The sequence below is a fragment of the Natator depressus genome, chromosome 1 (assembly GCF_965152275.1).
Source record: "Natator depressus isolate rNatDep1 chromosome 1, rNatDep2.hap1, whole genome shotgun sequence".
NCBI classification, from domain to species: Eukaryota; Metazoa; Chordata; order Testudines; family Cheloniidae; genus Natator; species Natator depressus.
In genome coordinates this window covers 271,850,915-271,874,046 of record NC_134234.1, presented here as the reverse complement: position 1 = coordinate 271,874,046, position 23,132 = coordinate 271,850,915, and the positions used below count along the sequence as shown (strand labels likewise).

Below are 23,132 nucleotides of genomic sequence, written 5' to 3'. Positions count from 1 at the left end.
ATACTTAGGGAATGGTCCAGGGCTCCCCTTATGGTTCAGACACTCACAAGTCCGCACAAGGCAGTGAGGGAAAGAAGCAGCCGTGCTTTCTCTCTCTTTCTGTCTGTGTCTGTCTCTCTCATCTCTTCTTCTTAGTATTTATGGACTTTACTTTCTAGAGGGCTGAGGATAGCAAGCATGAGAATTCAACTGGTGTGCATGATCCTGCTGGCTTTCACCTCCTGGAGTCTGTGTTCAGGTAAGCTTCACTTTGCAATTTCTCTGGGATTCCTTCCTAAGCTGTGAATTGGTGTGTGTGTGGGGGGGCTCTCTGCTCCTGTCCCCAAACTTGTCTCTGTGGTTAGTTATCAGATTGTTCCTCTTCTGATGGGCATTTAAGCCCAGAAGGAGTGGAAGTTTTTTTTTAAAAAAGGTTTTACATCTGTCTAGTCATTTTCAGATGATGAGAGCTAACATGTATACTAGCCCCTCGGATGAGATCAAAAGAAACAAAGTGAGTTAACTCTAGACTAAGGTTTATATGTGTGTACTCACACACACACACACCAGCCATCCCTGATAATAAGTGCTGAGTGACAGTTTTTTTGTCATTCCCATGAGTTCCTCCCTTCACATTCACCTGCTCTTTCAGGCAGCATCAAAATTATATTTTTTAAAAAACTTATAGACTAGCCCTTGAGAAACATAATGGGATGTGATCATTCACTTTGTAACAAATGTTGCAAGTATTTGTGACGGATGGAATGCTGTGTTATTCTCTCAAATATCCTAGGCAAGGTCTTTCCTACAGCTCATATGAAGCCTTGACAAATCTTAACCAAAATGGCTCTATGTGTACTTAAAATACATATTTCATATTCATCAATGATGCAGATACAAAAACTGAAGCTGCAGTGTTAAAAGAATAGTTACCAAATTATCTGAAGGGGAAAGAAAACTGCAGATTTACAGCAAAGCAAAACCAAATCACACCATAGGAGGATAAACTCTAGTGACTTTCTACTCCAAGTGTAATTGCTTTAAATAGCCAGAGGATAACATGATCGGTAACACTTGCTTAGTTTATAGTTTCCTTTGGAAAAATGACATAGCTAAGTTTATACCCAAAAATGTAATGGCTTTTATAGCCACACAGTCATGCACACATGCAGATACAGCACAGTAGATTTCAAAATACAGACTTGCTAAATTACAAAATAGCTTAATACTTTATTAACATGATTTATGATACTATATTCACGGTGTCAGGGTGGGTCTAGGTGTACTCACCTGCCTGCTTCAGCATGGAGGGGGGAAATAGATTAGATGACCTTGAGGCCCTACATTCCTATGATTCTATGAAATGCTAGTAAAGTAAAAAAAAAAATACTCAGAGAAATTATAACCCTCACATTTCAACTTTCAGAATTCTGTTGCACAGTGTATTCAGGAGCACCGGCCTATATCCGTTAGATTATAATTTTTCACCTGTAAACTTTTATATCGGTAGCACATTAGCATTGTTCTAGATGATAAACTGTTATTTCCAAACAAGCTCTGAAAGGAATACTAACAAAAATGTTTTGAAGAGAATAATTAGTAAACTAGGTATTAGCATTTGACAGTGTGAGAAGTGTAAGCAAAACCTGACACACAATAGATCTTTGAATCTGATCCTGCTCCTGTTTAAAGAGAAAGAAATTTTGCTATGAACTTGTTTGCAGCAGGATCAGTTCCTCTGTTTCACAGAATAGCAAAGCAGTGAGAATAATGATAATTCTTGGGTTTTATGTAGCACTTTTCAGCCATAGATCTTAAAAAGCATAACCAAAAAAAAAAAAAAGGTGACTGTTAGCATCAGTGATGCAGGATGAGATCCTAGAAGCTGCAGCAGCATCTGACCCAATGCCCAGTGAAGTCAATGGAAAGTCTCCCATTTATTTCAATAGACATTGGATTGGGTCTCTAATGAAGAAAGCAGGACATACCAAAATTCAAATGCTATATTTTGCTTAAAAATATGAAAATGTGGACCTGGGACAGATAGATTAGCTCAATGTGGAAAGCATTGCACTGGTTTCAGCTAAGACACAGAACATATATTTTATTTCTCTTTTGAAAATATGGTTTGTCCTGAGGGGAAAATGTAGCTTGTAAAATTTAAATATATGAACAAAAGTGCAGAATTTCAATCCACTTAAGGTATGAACCAGCCAGAGGAGAATAAGGTGTGTACATTTCCCCCTTAAACAATATTGTGTGATACAAACAAACTTTGTATTCAGAGCTCTCCATAACTCTGTTCTCATTGCATCCTTGCCCTGAACTCCTCCTGCACCGCTTCCCACTCCCTGTGCTGTCTGCCCATGCCTCTTTTGCCTCCTCCCATTGTCTTTTTTCACTGGCTCTTGAATCCATGCTTCTCTCCTTGCCACCCTTTTCACCTGGAATAGGCTCCCAAATAATGTACACCACGCTCCCTTGATCTCTTCATTCAAAACATTTCTTATCACCTGCGTATTCTGTGCAGCATTCCACCTATCTTGGCCATTCTCTATGCTCTATTTTAAGTCTGTATTTTGTAGAGTAAACTAGGGCAGAGTCCTAGTAACAGGACTTTTGGTAGGTACTAAAATACTGTGTTGATGACTGGTGCAGAGAAGGGCTACTACTGTTATCAGGGAGAATGAAGAACCTATCTTTCAAGAGGAGGCTAAAAAAGTTAATCTTGTTTAGCGTAGCAAAACGAAGGCTGGGATATGATTACTCTCTATAAATACATTGGGGTGAAAACACCAGGAAGGGAGAAGAGCTATTTAAGCTAAAGGACAATGGTGTCACAAGAATAATGGGTAAAAGAAGGTTTCTAACTAGAGGAGTAAGGTTCTGGAACAGTCTCCTAATGAGAGTAGTGTGGACAAACAGCCTAACTAGTTTTAGAATGAAGTTTGATTATTTTAGGTATGGGAATATATCCTGGGGTTGCCTGCGGTAGCCGGGGACAGGATTGGATTGGATTATCCATGAGGCCCCCTCCTAGTCTTATCTCCTATATTCCTGTGACTGCCAAGGTAGCAGTAGCAATAAAATAAATAAATAAATAATTGAATGAAAATTTTTTTAAAAAATTCTTCTATATCACTTTTCATCAGTAGATCTCAAACCTGGATGGAAATGGCCAACAGATTCCACTCTATAGAACACACGAATAACAACAAAAACACTGTTCATGTTAATGCAGCTGATATTTACAATATATTGTTATGTTTGTTAGGGCGCCTCGAGCCTCAGATAAGTATCTTTTTCATTTTTTTTTTATGTCTAAGTAAATAAATTTATGGATTGGCTTTGAATTACTGTTGCTTTTAGGAAGCTACAAAACAATTAAATTAAGATTTTTTTCAACAGAGGTATTTAATGATCTCCAAACATTTACCATAATCTTGGAGTTACAATTGCTATGTTTGCAAAGTAGTAGATCTCTGTCACACAATTCAGTGCACAGCAGAATAGAATTCTTTCTGATAGTGCTTCATCCTTCTAATATAACGTTTCCCCCTCAGATAAGTCATAAGACTTGTAGGGTCAACTAAATTAGTAGAAAGAAATGATTCCACTACACTAAATCTCACAGGCAGGCAGGCAGACAGACAGACAGACAGACAGACACACACACACAGAGTTAAAAGTCGATAGGCTAAATTCTGATCTGTCTGAAATCACTAGTGTCAGCAGAATTTATATTGGTATGACTAAAATGAGAGTCTTGCCTAGTAAATATAACTACTATTAATGCATATGCTTTAAAAACTTTACTTAAAACTTTGTCTTTATTGTGAAGAAGTGTCCCTTTTAAGATAAAGACCTACTAAATCAGCGTCTAAAAGTTTGCAAAGGTGACGGACAAGCTTGTTCAGATGATAAAAACATCATATTGACATTGGATGAGGAGATTGGGCAGCATTTTTGTTGTACTAAAATGGCTATAGATTATGAGCCTGGTTCAGAGCCCATTGAAGTCAATGTGCATCTTTCCATTGAATTCAGTGTCTTTGGATCAGGCCCTAGAATGATGGTGAGTGACTGTTTATAAGATGCATCATTAACCTAGCTGTACTTATACTAAAAGACTCTTGTAGTCAGTCTTTCTGGATCATATTTTAAGAGATGAAGATTCTCCATTAGCCCATTATCCGTTATTTAAGTTTAAGAGCTCTTTATGAGATATACCTAAATCCTATATTCTGAAATAAAATGACTCTGATTTGTGATGAAATAGTTCACATGTGGTTCTGATTTATTCCCAGATTCAGAAGAGGAAATGAAAGCGTTAGAAGCAGATTTATTGACCAATATGTATACATCAAAGGTAATTCTTTTTTCTTTTTACCCTTTAGCTGACTTGTAGGGAGCACATGAATTCTCATTACAAGCATGGAAGTCTTTGCACAAAGTAATAACCGACAGTCTAGACATAAAAGTTCAGTGCAAGGCATTACTTTGGTGCAAAATTTTCTTCTAGTTCAAAGGAATTTTAAAGGTGTTGATGTGACACAGAAAAATTAAAGTGTCTCTCACGTGTAATGCTGGTACTTTCATTAAATTATTCAGGTTGTGTTTCATGTAAATTTACCAGAGGAAAATGTGTTTCCAATAGGATTATGTCTAAATTGATCTTGAATTAATGCCTAAATGAGGTGCTATTGTACTTTTTCTACATATGTGTAAAACTGATATTTTCAGAAGACAAAAACTGTTACCCACAGATGTTGATTTTCATTTAGGAATAATATAGTAGTTTTAGTGATTGCATCGGAACATCAGAAAAATAGTCACAAAAATATCCAGTAAATAGTTTCCTTCCTGAGTGGCCAAAGAATCATCCGTAGACTTATTTTCCAAATACGCCGGGTTCAATGATATCAGCTTCACGTAGGTGAAGTATCAAAAACAGAACCTACACATTTGACAGGCAGCAGCCAAAAACTTTAATGAAGTGGGAAATATATGCATGTTTCATTCTTCCCTGATAAATGATGTATTTATTTAAAATAGTATGGATTTAAAATGGGATGTTTTAGCCCTTCTCACAAGAGTGGTCAAAACATTTTGCATTTTAATGGAAAATTCCCCTGTGGGCTGGTTTTTCCATATTTGCTCACCTCAGGGTTTCTCACCCCCTCCCTTTCTGATACCACCTGATATCAGGTGCCAATGGAAACAGGACACTGACCTAGATGGATATCCAGTTTGATCCAGTATGGTAATGCCTATATTTCTGTATTCCCAATTAGCAAGGTAACAAGGCCCAGATGTCATACAAACTGCTTCTTGACTCCTGCTGGTCAAGTGGGGAAAAATATTAGTGGGGATTCTTTTCCTGGGACCAGTTTGGGAGTGGGATTCTGTCAGAAGGATTCTTCCTCTGAATCCCAAAGGACTAATACACCCTTGGTGAAGTCCTAGCTCCAATGAAGTCAGTGGGAGTTTTGGTATTGATGTCAACAGAGCCAAGATTTCACCACTTGTCGCTCTTCCCCAGCTCTGACACACAACAAACACTAAAACAGTTATGTAGTGGCTGATTAAGAATATGCCAAATTGAATCATATCTGATTTTTGTTATGTGTAGTGTTGGGTGAGGCAACTTGCTGTTTAGGCCTCCCTCTATCCAGAAGGCTGCATAACCCATAAACACAGTTCAAGTGACCTAATAATAACTATACCCATCTTAACAAGTGGACTTGTGAACATCCCTGACTTAACTTGTGGTGGCGTAACTGTGAATCTCAGGCTCCTTGGCATACTGTGCATGTACTCTTGACATCCAAGTACAGTATAGTGAAGCCCCACAAAAGTTACTTGTAGTTTGCATGAGATAACACCACTCCAGCAAGGGAGTCTTCACTACTCCACCAATTAGAGGGATAGTAAATTCCTTTATTATGCACTTTGCATGAGTTTGCAGCCTTCATCAGATCAAAACCTCACTTCTAGTGACTATTTTAAGTGTGTAAAAGAATGTGAGGCACATTTTGGGATGGAAGATGTAGTAGTTGACCAGACCTTCCTGAACTGAAGCCTGTTGTCTGCCATCTCATATCTAATTTCAACGGAGAATAACTCCTGTTATTTCTCACTAATCATCTGTGATGTGGAGTTGCCAGTCTAACCAAGCAATCTCTAATCATCTTGTTGGCCGTCACATCTAGGAGAAAAAAGCAAACCTGTTTTGGAAAGTCTGGATGTACAAGTGTAGCAAAGTAGTTTATCAACCCCATTAACACTGCCTGGCATTCCTGGTACATCCATAATATATTTTCAACAAGGGCATTCTGACGGTGTAGCATGTCCTACTGCTCAAATTATTTAAACTGATTCACCTCTAAATAAACTGAATATACCTCTAATTATCTGTGATTCTAAGCCCTAGCCTTCCTGGATAGTAAGAGAATAAAGGACTTTTCTTTGATTAGGGGAATCTACAACCCATCATAGAACATGCAATAGTCTGCACTATATACTACTGACTTCACAAACTACTGCCCAGGGTCTATTCCTCCCTTTTCTAAGCAAGCAAAAGCCAGTCTTCAATACCATCTGGGGGTTGGATCTCTCTTAGTCAAGCTTCAAGCCAGAATATGGCAACCTGGTAGATGGCCTCTTCCTGGTCATAAAAAAGGGAACCACATCCATACTCATAACTCCTCCTGCTGGACCTGTCTGCAACATTTGATTCTGTTGATCACCAAATACGTGTGTCACATTCATGAGGGGATACAGAAGTTCCTGGGGCAAATGGAAGTTCCCTGAAATGGTTTAGGTCTTTTCTCTACAACAGTTTCTCCATCTCCAGAGTTCTCACCTATGGAATCTCACAAGACCCATGTTTCTCTCCAGTTTTACTCAACATTTACTCAGCGGGCTGGAGATCTAGGAAGACAACACAGCCTGAAGTGTTATCAGTATGCAGATGTAATCTTGGTCTTCATCTGCTTTACATAGAATAAACAGCACTGACTCACAGCTTTCTCAGTGCCTTGCTAAAACTGGCACCTGGATGAAGAATAACCTGGTAAAGTAGAACCCAAACAAGACTGAGGTGAAATGGAGTCTCTTTGAAGAACATGCCTCCTCTATAATATTCCCCACCATTGAGGCACCTGCTCTCAGACTATTAAACTTGTCAGCAACCTTGGTCCTTTTCAACACCTCATTGCTATAGTATGATACATAAGCAATACCCAGCATTTGTAGTTGTAAAATCTGCTCACTACCATCTATCCCATCTGTGTCTGGCCAGAAGACATAGCTCCCTCCTACCAGACACAGCCCTGGCCACAATTATCCATGGATTCATGACCTCCAACCCAGGTAACTGCAACTCATATTTGCAAGGACAGCAATGCACCTTGGAAAAGCTCCAGTTGGTACAAAATTCAGCCTGTCTGCTTAGCAAAAGAGAAAGGAAGATTGTTATTTCTATTTTTAAATATCTGGGAGGCACCAAATACTACACTGAAGCTGGCAAATGAGAACCTGAATTGATAAATATTTCCTACAGACCTGACATGTCTTGCACTGCTGATATAACAGGCATGCCCTGATATTCCATTGAATTCACATGAATATCCATTTGCAGAATATGCTTAACTATTTCATCCTCCACTATGGAAAAAGGAGGAAAATCTAAGTAGTAAAATCATACTACCTGGAGGAAGAAAGTACTCTGTCATGAAACAAAGCTCATTGCAGAGCAGCAATCACCAAATATTAGTTGACTTGCAAGCATTGTAGTATACCTCCAGAATTCTGTAACCAGTTTCCTCACTGTTTTAGCTATCTCTGGCACAAAATCATCTGAACTTAAATTTATTCATTATTTTGATGTTCTATTTAAAAAAAAAATCTGTTTAGCTGTGGATGAGTTAGAGGATATAGGAAGCAAGAGCTGAAATGAATTTTTATAAAATTTGTAACATTCAAGATTTATCCATGTTCCAGCAGCTAATACTATGCACACAGTGCAATATAAGTTATTACTACATCAATAGGGCCTCCAGAGGTGGCATTTAACCAAAATCAGAGATAAACCAGTTGATGTGTAACAAATCCATTCAGTGGAACTCAGAGTCCTCTTTAGACCTCCACACTCAAAGTGGTTCCAGACACAAGAAAGGCTACCCTAGTTTCCTTTTAGGTAAACAATTCAAACGGGTTGGAAATTTTGTGATGTAACAGAGTTTTGTTGGAAAAATGCTGATTTGTTGAACCTGAAAGGTGCTGCAAAAGAAGTTTGGGTTTGACAAATTTGTAGCATCCCAGGCAGGGTTCCAATGAAACCCTGTCTGTCAGGCAAGTTTCTGTCAAAAGACAGCCACACCATGCCCAGGCTGTCAGGCTCCCTGATGTGGAGCTAGGAGTCTGAATGCCCTGGGAACACTGGTTCTAACCCAGGCTAGGCTCTAACCCAGGCTAGGCTCCTGTTCCACCGCAGGGAACCTGGCAGCCCTAAGATATCCATCTCTAGGCTCCTGGTTCCACTGGAGGGAACCTGGCAGCCCTAGGAGATCCATCTCTAGGCTCCTGGCTCTTCTGGAGGGAACCTGGAAAACCTGGGGGCTCTCAAGACTTTCAGGTTCCCTGCTGCAGTGCCCGGAAGTCCTGGGACAGGCTTCCAGGGTCCACAGAAGCCCTACTATGCAGACTTTCCTGGGTCCAGGACCTCAGGGCTTCCAGACTCCTAAACCAGCGGGATCCCTGTGCTATCCAACTTGTGAGTGGGCAGGCCCAGGAGTTTGGAAGCTCTGAGTTCCCTGTGGTGGGGCAGTCTATATTGTGGGTCGGCCTCAGAACTGCAGACCCTGGGAGCCCTGGCAGTTGCTAACTAAAACAGACATTCTTGACAGTTTCATGGCTTCCACCTGAATAGCAGCTGTGAAACTAACAAGAATGTCCATTTCAATTAACCGCTGCCAAGGCCTGGGGGAGCAAATTTCATCTTGGAAACACCATGCAAATTAAATATTAATATAATTTTTTAAAAATTTTCTGGTTTGTGGGAAGTTTCTAAAAATCTGGTTTCATTTTGGATCTGAATTTTTTTTTAAAAATTTATCATGAACCAGAAACTGCCAGTGTTGGCCAGCTCTATTAACAACTGGAATGTAAACTTTCAGAAATACATCAAAGAAAAAAGAAAAGGCCAATTATATTTCTGAGCCCAACAACTTTCAATATTCCATTTCATAAGAAGCTTCATCAATGCAAAAACATATATCAAATTCCCTGCATGAATTCTTCAGCATCAATAAATCTCAAAGTCAGATTCATACTACAAACAACCTCCATTGTTTTATCAAATTACTACCAGACTCTTTTTTGAACTAACCTTCAGTATATTAGCTCTATCCTTTGAGACTTTGGTGCTTTGATCTCCTTCATGGCTGGTTTCCAAACCATAGCTTGAGCATTTGTAGTCACCTGTGTGGTGACTAACAGTCTAGAACTGTGTGGAAAATATGCCACTCATTCAGGGCTGTCCCTAGCCATTTGGGTGCCCTACGCAATCCCCCCATGGGAGGGCTGGGTGGGGCCTCAGACCTCCCCCTCCCTTTTCTCCTTCCCCCCCACCAGGGGAAGAGATTGACCACAGAGATTGAAGTGTTCTCCGACTGGTTTTTGAACGTTATAATTCTTGACATCTGATTTGTGCCCATTTATTTATTTATTATACTAAACTTGACTCAGTTGGGAGATGCTATTTGAATATGCCACCCATGTCTTCAAAAAATGTTCTCTAAACTGTCTAAAGCTGGGATAGAGTAACAACTTTAGACCCAAGGGATACTGCAGCTTTACACAGGAAGCCACAGAATTTTCATCCACATACTGAGAACGTCATTCTTAGTGCAAAGGCATTGAACATGCGGGAAAGCATACATGGAAAGCTTCATCTTTTGTGTGAAAAAAATCAGTACTACTTTTATGCCACAAAAAATTTAAAGTAAACCAAAGAGAGTTTTGAAATTGAAATGGGCACTTTATTTACTTTTTAAATCCACCTCCTGCTAATTAAGTCAGACATTCCATGAAGAGGTTAATTTTGTTATGAACCTGTCGCATCCTTCCAAATAATTCAGAACTCTAATTATATCACCTGGGTGGAAGACCAGATAAGCCCTAAGTAAACAAAATAAAACACAAAATTTCAAGCTACTGAGCAGGATTTAGGATGTGTTTCCATTTCACCTACAAAACAAAATACACATTTCTGAACAGTGAACCCAACACTGCTGAGAAAGCAAGGCTTGTCTAACAAATGTCTAAATTATGCCCACTTAATAACACACCTGTATCTGAGGGAAGACTATGGTCCAAAGGGAATTTCTTAAAAAAATGCTGACATTGAGTCAAATTTCTATTGTTCCCTTGGCCTGTCTTTGTGCCATTTCTCCCCCTCTCGCCCCATAACAAACACACACAAACAGAAATATGGCTAACAATGAATACCACACAAATTCAACATAGAATAGTCATCTCTATTAGAAAGATGACTCAAAGAACCACAAGGTTATGGGATTCTCTAGTGGACTGAAAATTACATGGAGTACATACCCTTCCCCCGCCCCAGCCATGCTATCACTAAATAAAATGAATGTCTGTATTGTTGAAACAGCTATATTATTTTGCTACATTGTATATGTTCCTGGAAACATACATTTTATCAGTGAATTAAAGTGTATTTGTTTGTAAGCCTGACATTAATTTGCAACAAGGAAGATTTAGGTTAGCGATTAGGGGAAAAAAAACTAACTAAGGATAGTTAAGTACTGGAATAATTTATCAAGTAAGGTTGTGGAATCCCCGTCAGTGGAGGTTTTAAAGAACAGATTAGGCAGTTATCCATCTAGAATGGTTGAGGTATACTTAATCTTCCTCAGAACAGGAGGGTTGGACTAGATTACCTCCTGAGGTCCCTTCCAGCCCTATTTTTCTATGATTTGATGCACTACATGGATCATTTGGGAACTATGAGCTCAGCGAGCAAGAAGGTACTGCTCAGCCTATGCTTTCCCTGTGCCTGGAATTTTCATGTCCCTAGTTTCTGTTTAAAGGAAACAACTTTCTGTGCTGGAGGAAAATCAAAATTTTAAAGAAGGGGAAAATAGATGGGGGAAGGCAAAGAGTGGAAAATATGATGGAGGAGGGAAGTAGTGAGTGAAGCCAAGGCGAGGTGGCACCCTCACTTGAGTTTTTCCAAACCAAAATTAAAAGCTGGTAGAAAAATTCCAAAATACACTTTGGTGTTTTGTTGAAATTGAAACATTGCATAGGGACAGACAGCTGCTGGTAAAGTTCCAACAGAAGCCTCAGCTGGCAGGCTTGCAAGGAGCTGAGAGCCTGGAAGCCATGGAAACCCTGGCTCTATGGCTTGAGGCTCCTCCTCAGACTGGCATTCCAAGCTCATGATCCTTGGCAGCCCACCTGGTAGGCAGATGGAGAGCTGTGAGCTTAGAAACCTCAGAGGTCCTGGCTCCCAAGCTCACCACTCCTCAGCAGCCAAGGGATCTGAGGGCTCCAGGGGCACAGCTCTGCCCCCCAGAAAGACTGCCCCCAAAAGTCAAAGCTCCATTCCTTTTCACAGAGAATTTTGAAATGTTGGGGGTTTGTTCTGAATTGGTATTAAATCAAATATCAAAATCCTTCATGAAAACAGACTTACCTTTCTCCACCCAGCTCTAGCTAATAGGAAAATAGAGGAAAGGTGTTGAATGGAAAAAAATAGTTTAAGTGAATGGAGCACCCAGGGCAGTTAAGTGCAACAGATTCTCTACTGACTGGAGATTCAGCTTGACCAGGAGGAAATCTCCCCATATCAGTACATTCTTTTAGGGCCTGATGGCTCTTACATCACTGAACTCTTGTTGCAGTTCATCCAGTCTTACAGCAAAATGCTCCAATATCTATTAGTGACTCTTATTCAACAAATTGCACTGAGAAACTGAAGATAAGCATATAACACCATAGATATCTTCAGATCCACATCTCTCCATCTCCCATGACAAGCCTCCATTCTTCCCCCCCCCCCCCCAGTGTGGATTCTTCTTTCTACCCACTACAACAGACTCTACTTCCTTCTAAATTTCCTGATCTCCAACACTCTCCATAAATCCAATCATCTTGAACTCTCCTCCTTTCTGCTGGATCCCTCCATTCTGCCCCACATACCTGCCTCCCTACTGCTACCCACCTTTGTTTGCCTGCCAATACCTTCCCCTACCACCAGCCCCTGTTGGATATCTGCTCCCACATGACTTGTCTCTCTGCTGACTTTGGATATTTATCTCTGAATATATGTACCACAGAATTTAGCATTTTCCCTCTTCATAAGGGGTCTACATGGCCATTGGTATTCATGTCTATCGTTTAATAATGGTAATAGGAGGCACGGATATGTATAGATGGCCCAATAGCATTAATCTTTTACGTCTCAGTTTTGTAATGTAATGGAGTTGTATGGGAATATGTTCAGACTGCAGAATAAAGTGGGCAGTCATCTTTTCCAACTTTCCCTACAAATAAATTCCATACACTATAAAAATTTCAAAGTGGCCTCCCGCCTGTAGTTTGTATTTATCAACAAGAAGATATAAAAGTCAGCTCAAATCTCCTCCTTAGGCCTGGCAGGTTTTAGGATTCTGTCTAGGATTGTTCAACCCACACTCTAGTTCCTCGCTCACATGATAGCCACTCTCACCTTCCTGTATATAAAGATCAGTTAAGTCATCTGCCTCAGTGAGTCAGCAGAACTCACTCAACCCTTTCTGAATAGGATCAACACCTGTTAGCTGCATGAGTGTCAGGTGTTTAGGCAAATAACACGTAACCTATTGCAAGAATACTTTGGATCCTCCATTTCTTCATTATTTCCCTTCACTTTTTTCATAAACTCACCCCACTACCCATAAAGAACCAGATATTGAGTAGCTCATCTTTATTTCCTTAATATTTTTTGTATTTTTACATCAGCTTAATCTGTAATTTCATTTTGGTACTCTGCGATCCACTATGCTCTGCAGATTGCTACTCCATGACAGCTCCCTACACAACATTGTTAAAGGGGCCACAGCAGGCAAGGTCTGAGGGTTCATGAACTGCAGGTGTCCGCTGCATCACACACCTGTGTCTGAGAGAGCACAGTCCCTGCAAGACTAGCCATGGAGCAGAGAGGTACCCCTTACTGGTCTACAGTTTGGGGAGGAGGATCCTCTTGTCGACAAGGATGGATTCTGATTCACATGCTTATTAGTGAGGCTGAGCTCCCTGCACGAGGACTTCAACCAACAAGCCTGATTCTCCACTTCCTGGAACAATGTAAAATCATTTATACCTGTGCAAAGTGGTGTGAAATACTACCATTCTGAACTGATGGCAGTTTCCTTTCACATTCATAGGGAAGATCAGACCCTGTATGTTTAATAAATGAGTTGTCCTAATTACCACACACTATAATTGTTGCCTTAATTTTGGCTAGACAAAAACAAACAAAACCCCAAAACATACTAAACAAAATATATTATCCCCATTGAAATGCTTTGCAGTAGCACACAACTCTTGCTAAAGAGAAGACAGTATTTCACGTAGCATATGTTTTGTATCTTTCAGCTTAACAGAGAAAAACTTGCATACTGGAAGATGACCCTGCTAAATGTGTGCAGTCTTATAAACAACATAAACAACCAACCAGAGGAAACAGCGGAGTCTGAGGAAGATGACCTCCTTCCGAGAGGACAGTTTCCTGCTGCTCTAGATGGCTCCAGCTTGGAAGCGATGCTGACAATATACCAGCTCCAAAAAGTCTGCCACAGCAGAGCCTTTCAGCACTGGGAGGTAAGCAACACATCACTAATGCATGTCACTGGAAAGACTCTGATGCTGTATTTATATTTCAAGAGGGACTTAAAAACCTAGGTCTTGCCTGCTCTGTATGGACTCTTCAGAGCCTCAGTATATTTGGCCAAAATATCCCCTTCCTGCATTGTTGGTCACTGGTTATCCATCTCTCTGGTGCTCTCCATCTCCAAGTGGTTTCCTTTAAACAGTCTTGTACATATATCATTTCTGAAGAGCTGCAGGGTGCTCTTGGTTATAACAATGTAAAACATTAACTATATCATTTCTCCACACTTTGTAGCCATTCCCCAAAAAGCTAAGTAGAGATATGAAGATGAGCTTCTTGGCAGAACAGAAAATTAAGCTCTGTTCAACAGCAGTATAGTTAGTTTGGATCTACACTGGTGTGACAAAGCAGGAGATGGCCTTATGTATGTGCATAGGATCATTGGGCCCACTTTGTAGTTGCCCATTTGCACTACTTATGTCAGTACAGAGTGTATACAAAGCCACCATGGTTGCCCTGGGGAATATCATGAAGCAGGGTGTTTCCCCCAAGCATTGCTCTATGCTACTTTAGGGGATCTTTTGGTGCTTAGGGGCAGCATGCAGAAAAGGTGGTTTTGAGCCATTTTGCTCTCTTGCTCTCTCTCCAGTATGCACACTCTCCTCAGCTGCACCAAGTTCATGCTCAGCACAGCTAAGAATTCAGCCCATTGGAACTGGTGGACCACAGCAGTGTGTTTTCAAGCCTGTGCACCAGAATCCTCTGCATTAGCTGCAGTGGCACTTACACAACTGTAACAGCAAGCATCTTTGGGGCTAAGAACTACCTCAGAGTCCTTTTCGTCAGTACGTTTAGCACTGCAGAGTAGATGCGGTAGAACTGGCACGCTTCACCATGATACTGAGGTGTCTCTTACCCTGGAGATGCAGGCACATGTAGCAGAAATTGAGGCTCACCAGCTTCTTAGAAGCCATAGATAGAGAAATTATGGTCCTATGCAGCTTAGATGTGAGGTAAAGGAGTTCTAAGATATATCAGACTAGTTTAAGAGAGAAGGGGAGGAAAATGAGGGAAGAAGGGATTGAGGAAACTTGAGAAAGGGCTCCCCTGCTGACCACGGGTAATACAGTACACACTTTCTGGTGATCCTATTAATCCAAGCTCTGTTCCAAAGCCCATTGAAATCACTTGGAGTCTTTCCATTGATTCCAATGGATTTTAGATCAGGACCCATTTACTAAGTGATCAATAGATTTTAGTGCCCCAAACCAGGGCTTAAATTCAGCCGTAGCCATCCAGAGTGGAGCTCCAGTAGATATTTTCAATCCCAAGAGAGCCCCAGCATGTGAAGTCCCAACCCCGACGCCTCCCACAGTAATGAAGTCCCAAGCCCCAGGGCTCTGGGAAATACTCTGTGAGAATTTAAGCCATGCCCCAAACAATTAAGTTTGGAGTGCTACAAAGGTTTTAATTTAATAACCTTCTGTCAGCCAGTTGGATTGTGTTTGATCATTAAAAGGTGCAGTAATAAGAATGGATTAAATCATTTCAGATAACTAAGAAATGACCTGACCCTTCATGAAAAACTCAAAGCACAATTGTTTTTGAACATTCTAACATTTACAACGTCCATTTTGTTGATATTTGTACATTTCTGGTTTTTAAAAATGTCTCATTTTGCCTACTAATAGAATGAAGATACTGTAATATTGCTAGGAAGGCTAAAACTAGCAAGTAGTGGAAATCTCATGAGATTTCCAGCCTAAATTTTAGACCAAAGAAGTTAATATAAGAAACTTAACTTCTGAAAGCTTCATCGACATTAAATGAAAGCTCCCCGGGTGAAATCTTAGCCCTACTCAACTCAATGTCAACAGTCCCATTTACTTCAACGGAACCAGGATTTCACCCCCAAAATTTTGAAATTTACTCATTTTCTCTGATTAGAGCTTAGATAGGTATTGCTTGTAGCTCAGAGGTTTGAGCATTGGCCTGCTAAACCCAGGGTTGTAAGTTCAATCCTTGAGGGGGCCACTTAGGGATCTAGGGCAAAAATTGGGGATTGGTCCTGCTTTGAGCAGGGGGTTGGACTACATGACCTCCTGAGGTCCCTTCCAAGCTTGATATTCTATGATTCTATGATAATTCCTTGAAATGACTAAAGTCTAGTATCTTTTTTTTTCTATTGGGTACATTAAGAGAATATAGAGTTACAAAAATAAGAGATTAATATTTTTCTTTATCTTTAAACCAAAGAAATACAGAGATTCCACAGTGTCTCTTCTCATGTCTTACAGATACTTCAGGAGGATGTTTTCAATCAAGAGGATTCAAAGCAAGATATAATGAAGAGAAAAACTCCTTATATACTGAAACGGCAACTACATGTTAACAAAGCCAGAAGACCATACATACTCAAGAGAAGTTCATATTACTGATGCAGCAAAGACTGCAGTGTATATTTAGTTTGAGTAACTGTGCTTTATGGTTCTTATTTAAATCTAAAATCTTATTTGTGTGAAAAATACACTATGAAAAATCATCAAGATTATAACATAACTGTCTTTTTTGCAATTGTTGTTTCTTGAATGTGATTTTTCCTACTTGATATTAATTGGACCAATATATTTACAAATAAATCTAGTTTCTAAGCATGATGTATTGTACACAACTGAGATTTCAACATATTTGCTACAATAAGTTTTTTTTCTGTGTTGTAAAACATACCTTCCTACACCAAAAAGTAAATCAATAGTCTGTAAACACCAGTAGGGATCATAAAATGTCTCAAACACCTCAAAACCAATCTATGCTGGCAAACTGTTGTGTAATATGGTGATCAGAATTGCCAGAATGTTTTCTAAATTGACCAGTGGCAATTATCAGGGTTTAAGTCTAAATAAGCAAGGAAATATTGTGCATTAGCTATTAAGTTGCAAATTCAAATATCTTTTAAGTGACATTCCTTATTTTGAGGACTTTAACTTGTTGATTCTTCATGAACCAGTGAAGGACCATGATTTAATAAATTTATTATTATTATTATTATTATTAGAGAAAAATATTTTCATCTATGTCTGCTAGCTGAACAAAGCCAGAAGGTAGTATCTACTTCAGAGAAATTCATATTATGACTGAGGCAAGAAAGCAACGTATATTTAGTTTATCTAATCAATTAAACAATTTATGTTCTCTCCATACTTTATGCATGCTCAACTAAAAGCTGATCTAAAGTCCAGTGAAGTCAATGAAAATGTCCTAAACCATGGTCATGATTCCGATTGTAGGTGAACCATGACGCAACATATCCATCAGAGCTGTGGATTATGCAGGATTAGCTGTGGTATTAAAAAATTCCAGCGTAGTGAATCAGGACTAAGATTAAGATTTTGTCACAGGTATTTTTAATAAAAGTCACAGACAGGTTGCGGGCAACAAACAAAATTCACAGAAGCCCATGACCTGTGAGTTTTACTAAAATGTACATGGGGGTGAGCCTAACAGTGGGAGACCCACTGGGAGATGACTGCCAGCCGCTGCTCCAGCCCCGCTGCTGCTCTGGCCCCGCAGCCTGCTCTTACAGTGGAGACTGACCCAGCTCCAGGCACTGCTGTGGCCCCGGCTACTGCTCCAGCCCCAGGGCTGACTGCCGGCCACTGCTCCAGTCCTGCTACTGCTCCTGGACAGGGGCTGATAACTGCTCCAGCCCTGCCACTGCAGTGGGCTGAAACCAAAAAGTCACAGAAGTCTGTTAAAGTCATGGAATCTGTGACATCCACAACAGAATCAATCATATCCTTAATCATGACCAGAAGAACATTTTTTACAGTGAGGACATCATACTGTACATTTTACTTTGATTACATTGAGGATAATCACACTTCCCATTGTCACCCACAGACTGTATTTATCTTTGTTTTTAAATAGTTGTATAAACTTTGTAGCATGGCATGCCATTTGTGAACTCACAAAGATACACGCACTAACTTCAAAAACAATCATAATTCCAATACAGCAAAGCAATAAAGCACATGCTTAATATTAAGTCCCAGTGACTTAAAGTTAAGCATGTGCTTTGCTGAGCTAAGGCCTGACACTGAGTCACATCCATGAGAGGGCACTGGGGAGGCTAGGTGACTGCAGCAGTCCTGCCTCAATTTCCCTCTCTGAAAGACACCTTGAGTACTCCACACCACAGTCCAACAGTATTTAAAACAAGGCTTCTCTTCAAGAGTCCGATTTATTTAGTCCTGCCAACAAGATGGCATAAATCAAACAGAACTCAAAACAAAGAAAAGAAAAAAACAAGTCTTCACCTCAGTCTCAGGCTGGGGCACCCGACTCTTCTCTGTGGGTCTGTCTTTCACAATGTGACATTACCCAAGGTACAGTCTGGACTGCTGAACAGCTGTGTGTCCCCCCCATCCCCCTCCCAGTTCTCCAACCTAGGGTGCCTCTTACACTGATTTGCTGTGAGAACACCCAGTCCTAGCCAGTTAACACACAGTTTCCAGCAATGTAACTTGGTCCCAGTCACATGGTATTAAGAGCTAGACACTCAGGAATTAAACTGCAGAGCAGTATCAGCAATCTCTCTAGTCCCAGACTTTCCCCCAGAAATGTGTGTCTTGTACGGCCCAACATACGGCTGAACAATGCAAGCTCACATAAATTACCTCATTTCATCATTGGTAAATGACATGCACCAGCCTTGTTATCCAAATGGAGTTTCCCCACCCACTTTAATAATAAACTTTGTTTTACTGTTTTATATTAACCACTGTTTAATCCTAACTAGGATTAATTACAGAAAGAAAAGAAAGATTTTAAGTGATTACAAGTAATGAAGCATAAAGGAGAATTCAAATCAAAGGCATTTCTCTGCACCCCACCGTACATTTCACAGGCTGGGTCTCTTTCCAGCTTGGGTCCCCTCCACCTGAGTTCAGTGTCCTTCAGGTATTCATTGATATCATGAGCTGAGAGATGGGAGGAAGAGGAGTAAAGTCAAGTGTTTTCCTCTCCTCATTACAATTCTATTTCTTCTACTAGAAACATCCTTCCTGAGTCATGGTGACAAAAACAGTCTCTTGTGGACATGAGGTTTGAACTGTCCCTGGGATGGAATGCAAATTTCTTGTTTACCCCTTCCCACCTGTTGGAGAATGGTTGCTTAAACTGGTGATAGCCCTTTAGCACCTGGCTGGAGTTCCAGTGTGTCTTTGCCTCTGAAAAACTGGTTTGGGCCTGCTTTTCTTAACGTTGGAGCATGGTTCTTAACCTTGGAGCAACAGTAGAGTCTTGCAACTATAAATACAATGTTGCCATACATTTTACCAGGACAATAACGTTGAACAGATGATGACTTTTCAAATGATTCCTCGCAAGGTACATTTTGTACAAAATATATTACAACCTTATAAAAGGGTGAACATGGGGTACAGGTTGTCATACACAGTTCATGCACTTTTCTGCACAACTCCCAAGGTGATCTGTCTGCCTGCTCTCCCAGCAGTAACACCTAGGACTTCTTGCCTGGAGTCTTCCACAGGCTCAGTGTCCAAGTGGTTCTCCATGCACAAACCTTTCCCCTGGTTAATGGCCTCCTGCTCGTTGCAGCCTCTGCCACAGCTTTCTTTCCCTTCATTTATCCCCAGGCCTCTTCCTTATTTCTCAAGGTTTGGCCTGAGTTAGTCAAATGACCCAATGATTTTCCTATCTGGGGAGATGAGCTGATCCTATCACCAGTGAAATTGAGCCCAAATCCCCTTAAGAAGCCAGCCTCTTTGTGAAAGGTCCTGATAATAAACTACAGAATATCCATATAGAATTTGAAACAGTTCTAGTATCTGTTTTTTTTCAGGCCAGTGCTGATAAATACTTGGGACAAAATCTATATAATTTTTAAAAAATTGTACATATTATTGTAAGTATATATGAAAGGAGAGTCAGGATGCTCTTTTTTATTAAGATGTGGAAACAGGTGGGAGGGAAACAGACTTTCATCCAAATGTGCAAGTTCTGTAGATCTAAAATATAGCATTAGTAATTCCAAATGGTTTCCCCATTGACCTGAAATAAAACAGAATAGATTCTCTTGAAAGTTCATGACCGGAGAATTCAACTCTCTATCACTAGAGAACAAGGAGAAAAACATCTGAGACCTAGACAGTCATTTTCCTCACGTACCTTCAATTGAAGAGAAGAAAACATGACAATTCTTACAGATCTTGCAGGGATTTGAAAAATCTTGTCCTAGCCACAGAAACAATATGCATAATTTTGGAAAATTAGACTTATTTTCTTGCTCTCAGTAAAGACATGGAGGCAAATGTTGTTGGCATTTTAAAACTCAGTGCCAAACATGAATGGAAAGGAAACTAAATTCAGGAAATATATTACAATCATGTTATTCACCCATATGAAAGTTCAATTGATATTATATGCCAAGCTTTCTAGAGTTCAGAATTTCACTACGAAAATTCAGCCTGAAATGAAAATTGGTTTGTAAAACCAACAACATATTTTCAGGCAACATGATTTAAATCAATGGATATATTTGTAAGTTGTAAGAATAATAATCAAGGCATTTTAAAGTTTTGTTAATTGAGAAGATTTTTTTCTCTTTCATAATCATAAAATAGGCTGAACTCTTAAGTATTATTTTGAAGGCCATTAGTATAGATTGTTGACTTGGCCCTTTAGAAATGTTTCTTGTTAGTTGACAAGCTATTTGTGTTTAATAAAGCCATTACTGAGAGATTTGGCTGTCTATCACTGTAGACTTAGAGCTGTATAAATAACACATTTTTCAGTTTGATGGTTATTCCAAAAATTAAAAAATAAAAAAAACAACCACGATGTTTCAGGTTGAGCTGAAAATGAAATTCTTTAAATTGTTTTGCCACTCAATTTTTTTTTTAAAAAAAGTTGTTTCAGGTTGTATGCTCATTGTGATTTTGAGCACTATTTATCTTGTAAAAAGTTTTAAAAATAAAATTGAAGGAATTTTCAAAACAAAAGTAGTTTTGAAGTGAAAAATCAAAATGTTTAATTTCAGGATGTCAGAATAAAAGGTTTGCAGTGATGTTGTAGCCAGGGTGGAGAGGAGAAAGACCAGGTGGGTGAGGTAATATTTTTAAGTGGACCAATTTATATAAGTGAAAGAGACAAGCTTCCAAGATGCACCAAGCTTTCCTTTTTCAGGTCCTGAAGAACAGCTCCATGGAGCTTTAAATCATGTCTTCATGAATAGAAGTTGGCCCACTAAAAGATTATCTCACCCACCTTGTCTCTCTCAAAAAGAAACATTTTTTGAATGTTTTTAGGTTTATCAGGTGATGTTTTAGTCATCATATACTCCTCAAACTTTTGAGGTGGCCCTTTGGGCAGATGTCTGTGCTTCTCGGATCCTTTTGGTACAGAATTCAGTTAAACAGAATATTAGCTATTTTGCACAAGTTACACTCCAGGGCCTCCCAAACGTCCTGGCTTCTATATATGAAAAGTGCTATATGCAAACCATGGTGAAATTAGCAATTTCCCCATCATTGACACAAAATATCAGCTATTATTTTTAAAAAATGTACAAAAGAAATATTTTTATATTGCGGGTTAACACATGGGAATGGAACAAGAGGCTGGCTTGCCACTGGGTAATCAATGGTACAGCAAGAATAAGGACAATGAAAGATGAAATTTTTGGCAGGATGACACAAGTTCATGAAACATCATAAGCATTTTGATAAAGGACTTTTGATGAAGGTGGTTAAGAGAAGGATTTCTGGATAAATCTGATGTATCTGAATAGTTTGCCAATGGGGTGGAGGAACTTTGGTGGATATCGCTTTTTGTGTTTCTATGCCTCTCCCCTGTACATTATTCTTTTTAAAATCAAACACTTAAAAGAAACATTCTGAAGTATGGTAGTTACATGTATATCTTATATGTCACAATGACAACACTTGTGTGTGATCACCAATATATTGCTGCTGTCGTGCCACCCTTTGAAGACAACCCTTGTTTGTTCTTTTTTGGGAAAGAGAACTCATTGGGACATGCCTTCGTTTCTGTTCAGAGACACAAGGGGAGATGCATCCGATGAAGTGAGCTGTCGCTCACGAAAGCTTATGCTCAAATAAATTGGTTAGTCTCTAAGGTGCCACAAGTACTCCTTTTCTTTTTGTGGATATAGAGTAACATGGCTGCTACTCTAAAAGGGGAGAGAGCAACATAATAGATGGTAGAGGGGAGTTTAAATACATGCATGTGTACCACACACACAAAGTGGAGGACGTATTCAGATTCTTCAGAATTCTGCAGCCAACAATTATTTATGGAAGTGTGCAATCTAAAATATACAGAATAGTATGATGAACAAAACACCATTATTTTCTCTTCCCTTGTGGCAGAAATCATCACTGATGTCTGGGTTCTAGGGGTTCTGCCTTTAATATTGAAGAAAGCATTTACTTAACAATCTCAGAGAGGTTTTTCCACCAAATTCAACTCCCTGGTGAATTGCCATTCTTCTCAAAAGTCTCCACATCACTGCAGGAAATACCTCAAAATGACGGAATACAATTTCCCAAACAGTTAAAGGCTGTGGAGAATGAGGGAGTTATATGTATTATTTTTATAAATATCACATGCCCTCAGTTTACCTGTTTCTTATTATCCTGCTTGACAGCATAGAATTTAATCAAAGGAGGCTGTAATGGGGTGAAGCAAACAGGAAATGAAACAATGACAGATATAAGTCTCCTTAAGGGAACAATGGGGAAGCTTTTAATTGGGAAATGCCCTTGCTTGGCTCCAACCAGGTTTACTTTTCCCAGGGCTGAGCCTAGGATCAAAGGAGATACTAAACCATTAAAGGACCCTGGGCCTAGAAAGGAAGGGTAATGAACGGGTTGTGAGGAGCAGCTCACAGAGTGTCAGTGAAATCTTGCAAGAAAAGATTAAGTGAGGCCCTATAGGCCTTTGTTTTAAGCCTTGTCTCCGATTGCTATGTACCTTTGGGGGAGTTAATAAATAATGCTTAATGTGGATGGAGCTGTTTATGGGTCTCTTTAATGTGCTATCACAGCTCCTGAAGGAAAAGGGCTTGCAGATGCTGAACACAGTTGGGGCGGTTGGGTTAACATGGTTGGTGCATAGAGGGGCTGTAGCCCAGATATCCAGTCTAAAAGTGGTTGGACCAGGCTGTTCCACCAAAAGAAAGGTCTGAAACAAAGCTTGTCCATCACCA

The 23,132-nt window shown here is 39.7% G+C and overlaps 1 protein-coding gene across 1 annotated transcript; it reads left to right on the top strand.

Annotated features, from left to right (window-relative positions):
• Nucleotides 1-156: 156 nt before the first annotated feature.
• NTS (neurotensin) lies at nt 157-16,785 on the top strand. Its single transcript, XM_074951220.1, has 4 exons — nt 157-238; nt 4,287-4,348; nt 13,648-13,872; nt 16,180-16,785. Exons 1-4 carry the CDS (start codon nt 178-180, stop codon nt 16,318-16,320), a joined length of 489 nt encoding a protein of 162 aa, XP_074807321.1. The 5' UTR covers nt 157-177; the 3' UTR covers nt 16,321-16,785.
• The last annotated feature ends 6,347 nt before the right edge of the window (nt 16,786-23,132 follow it).

Excerpts from the sequence above, each read along its gene's own strand:
- NTS (XM_074951220.1), top strand. The coding sequence starts at position 178 with ATGAGAATTCAACTGGTGTGCATGATCCTGCTGGCTTTCACCTCCTGG. Across the intron at positions 239-4,286 it reads CTCCTGGAGTCTGTGTTCAG|ATTCAGAAGAGGAAATGAAA; the intron begins GTAAGCTTCACT and ends ATTTATTCCCAG. Across the intron at positions 4,349-13,647 it reads CCAATATGTATACATCAAAG|CTTAACAGAGAAAAACTTGC; the intron begins GTAATTCTTTTT and ends TGTATCTTTCAG.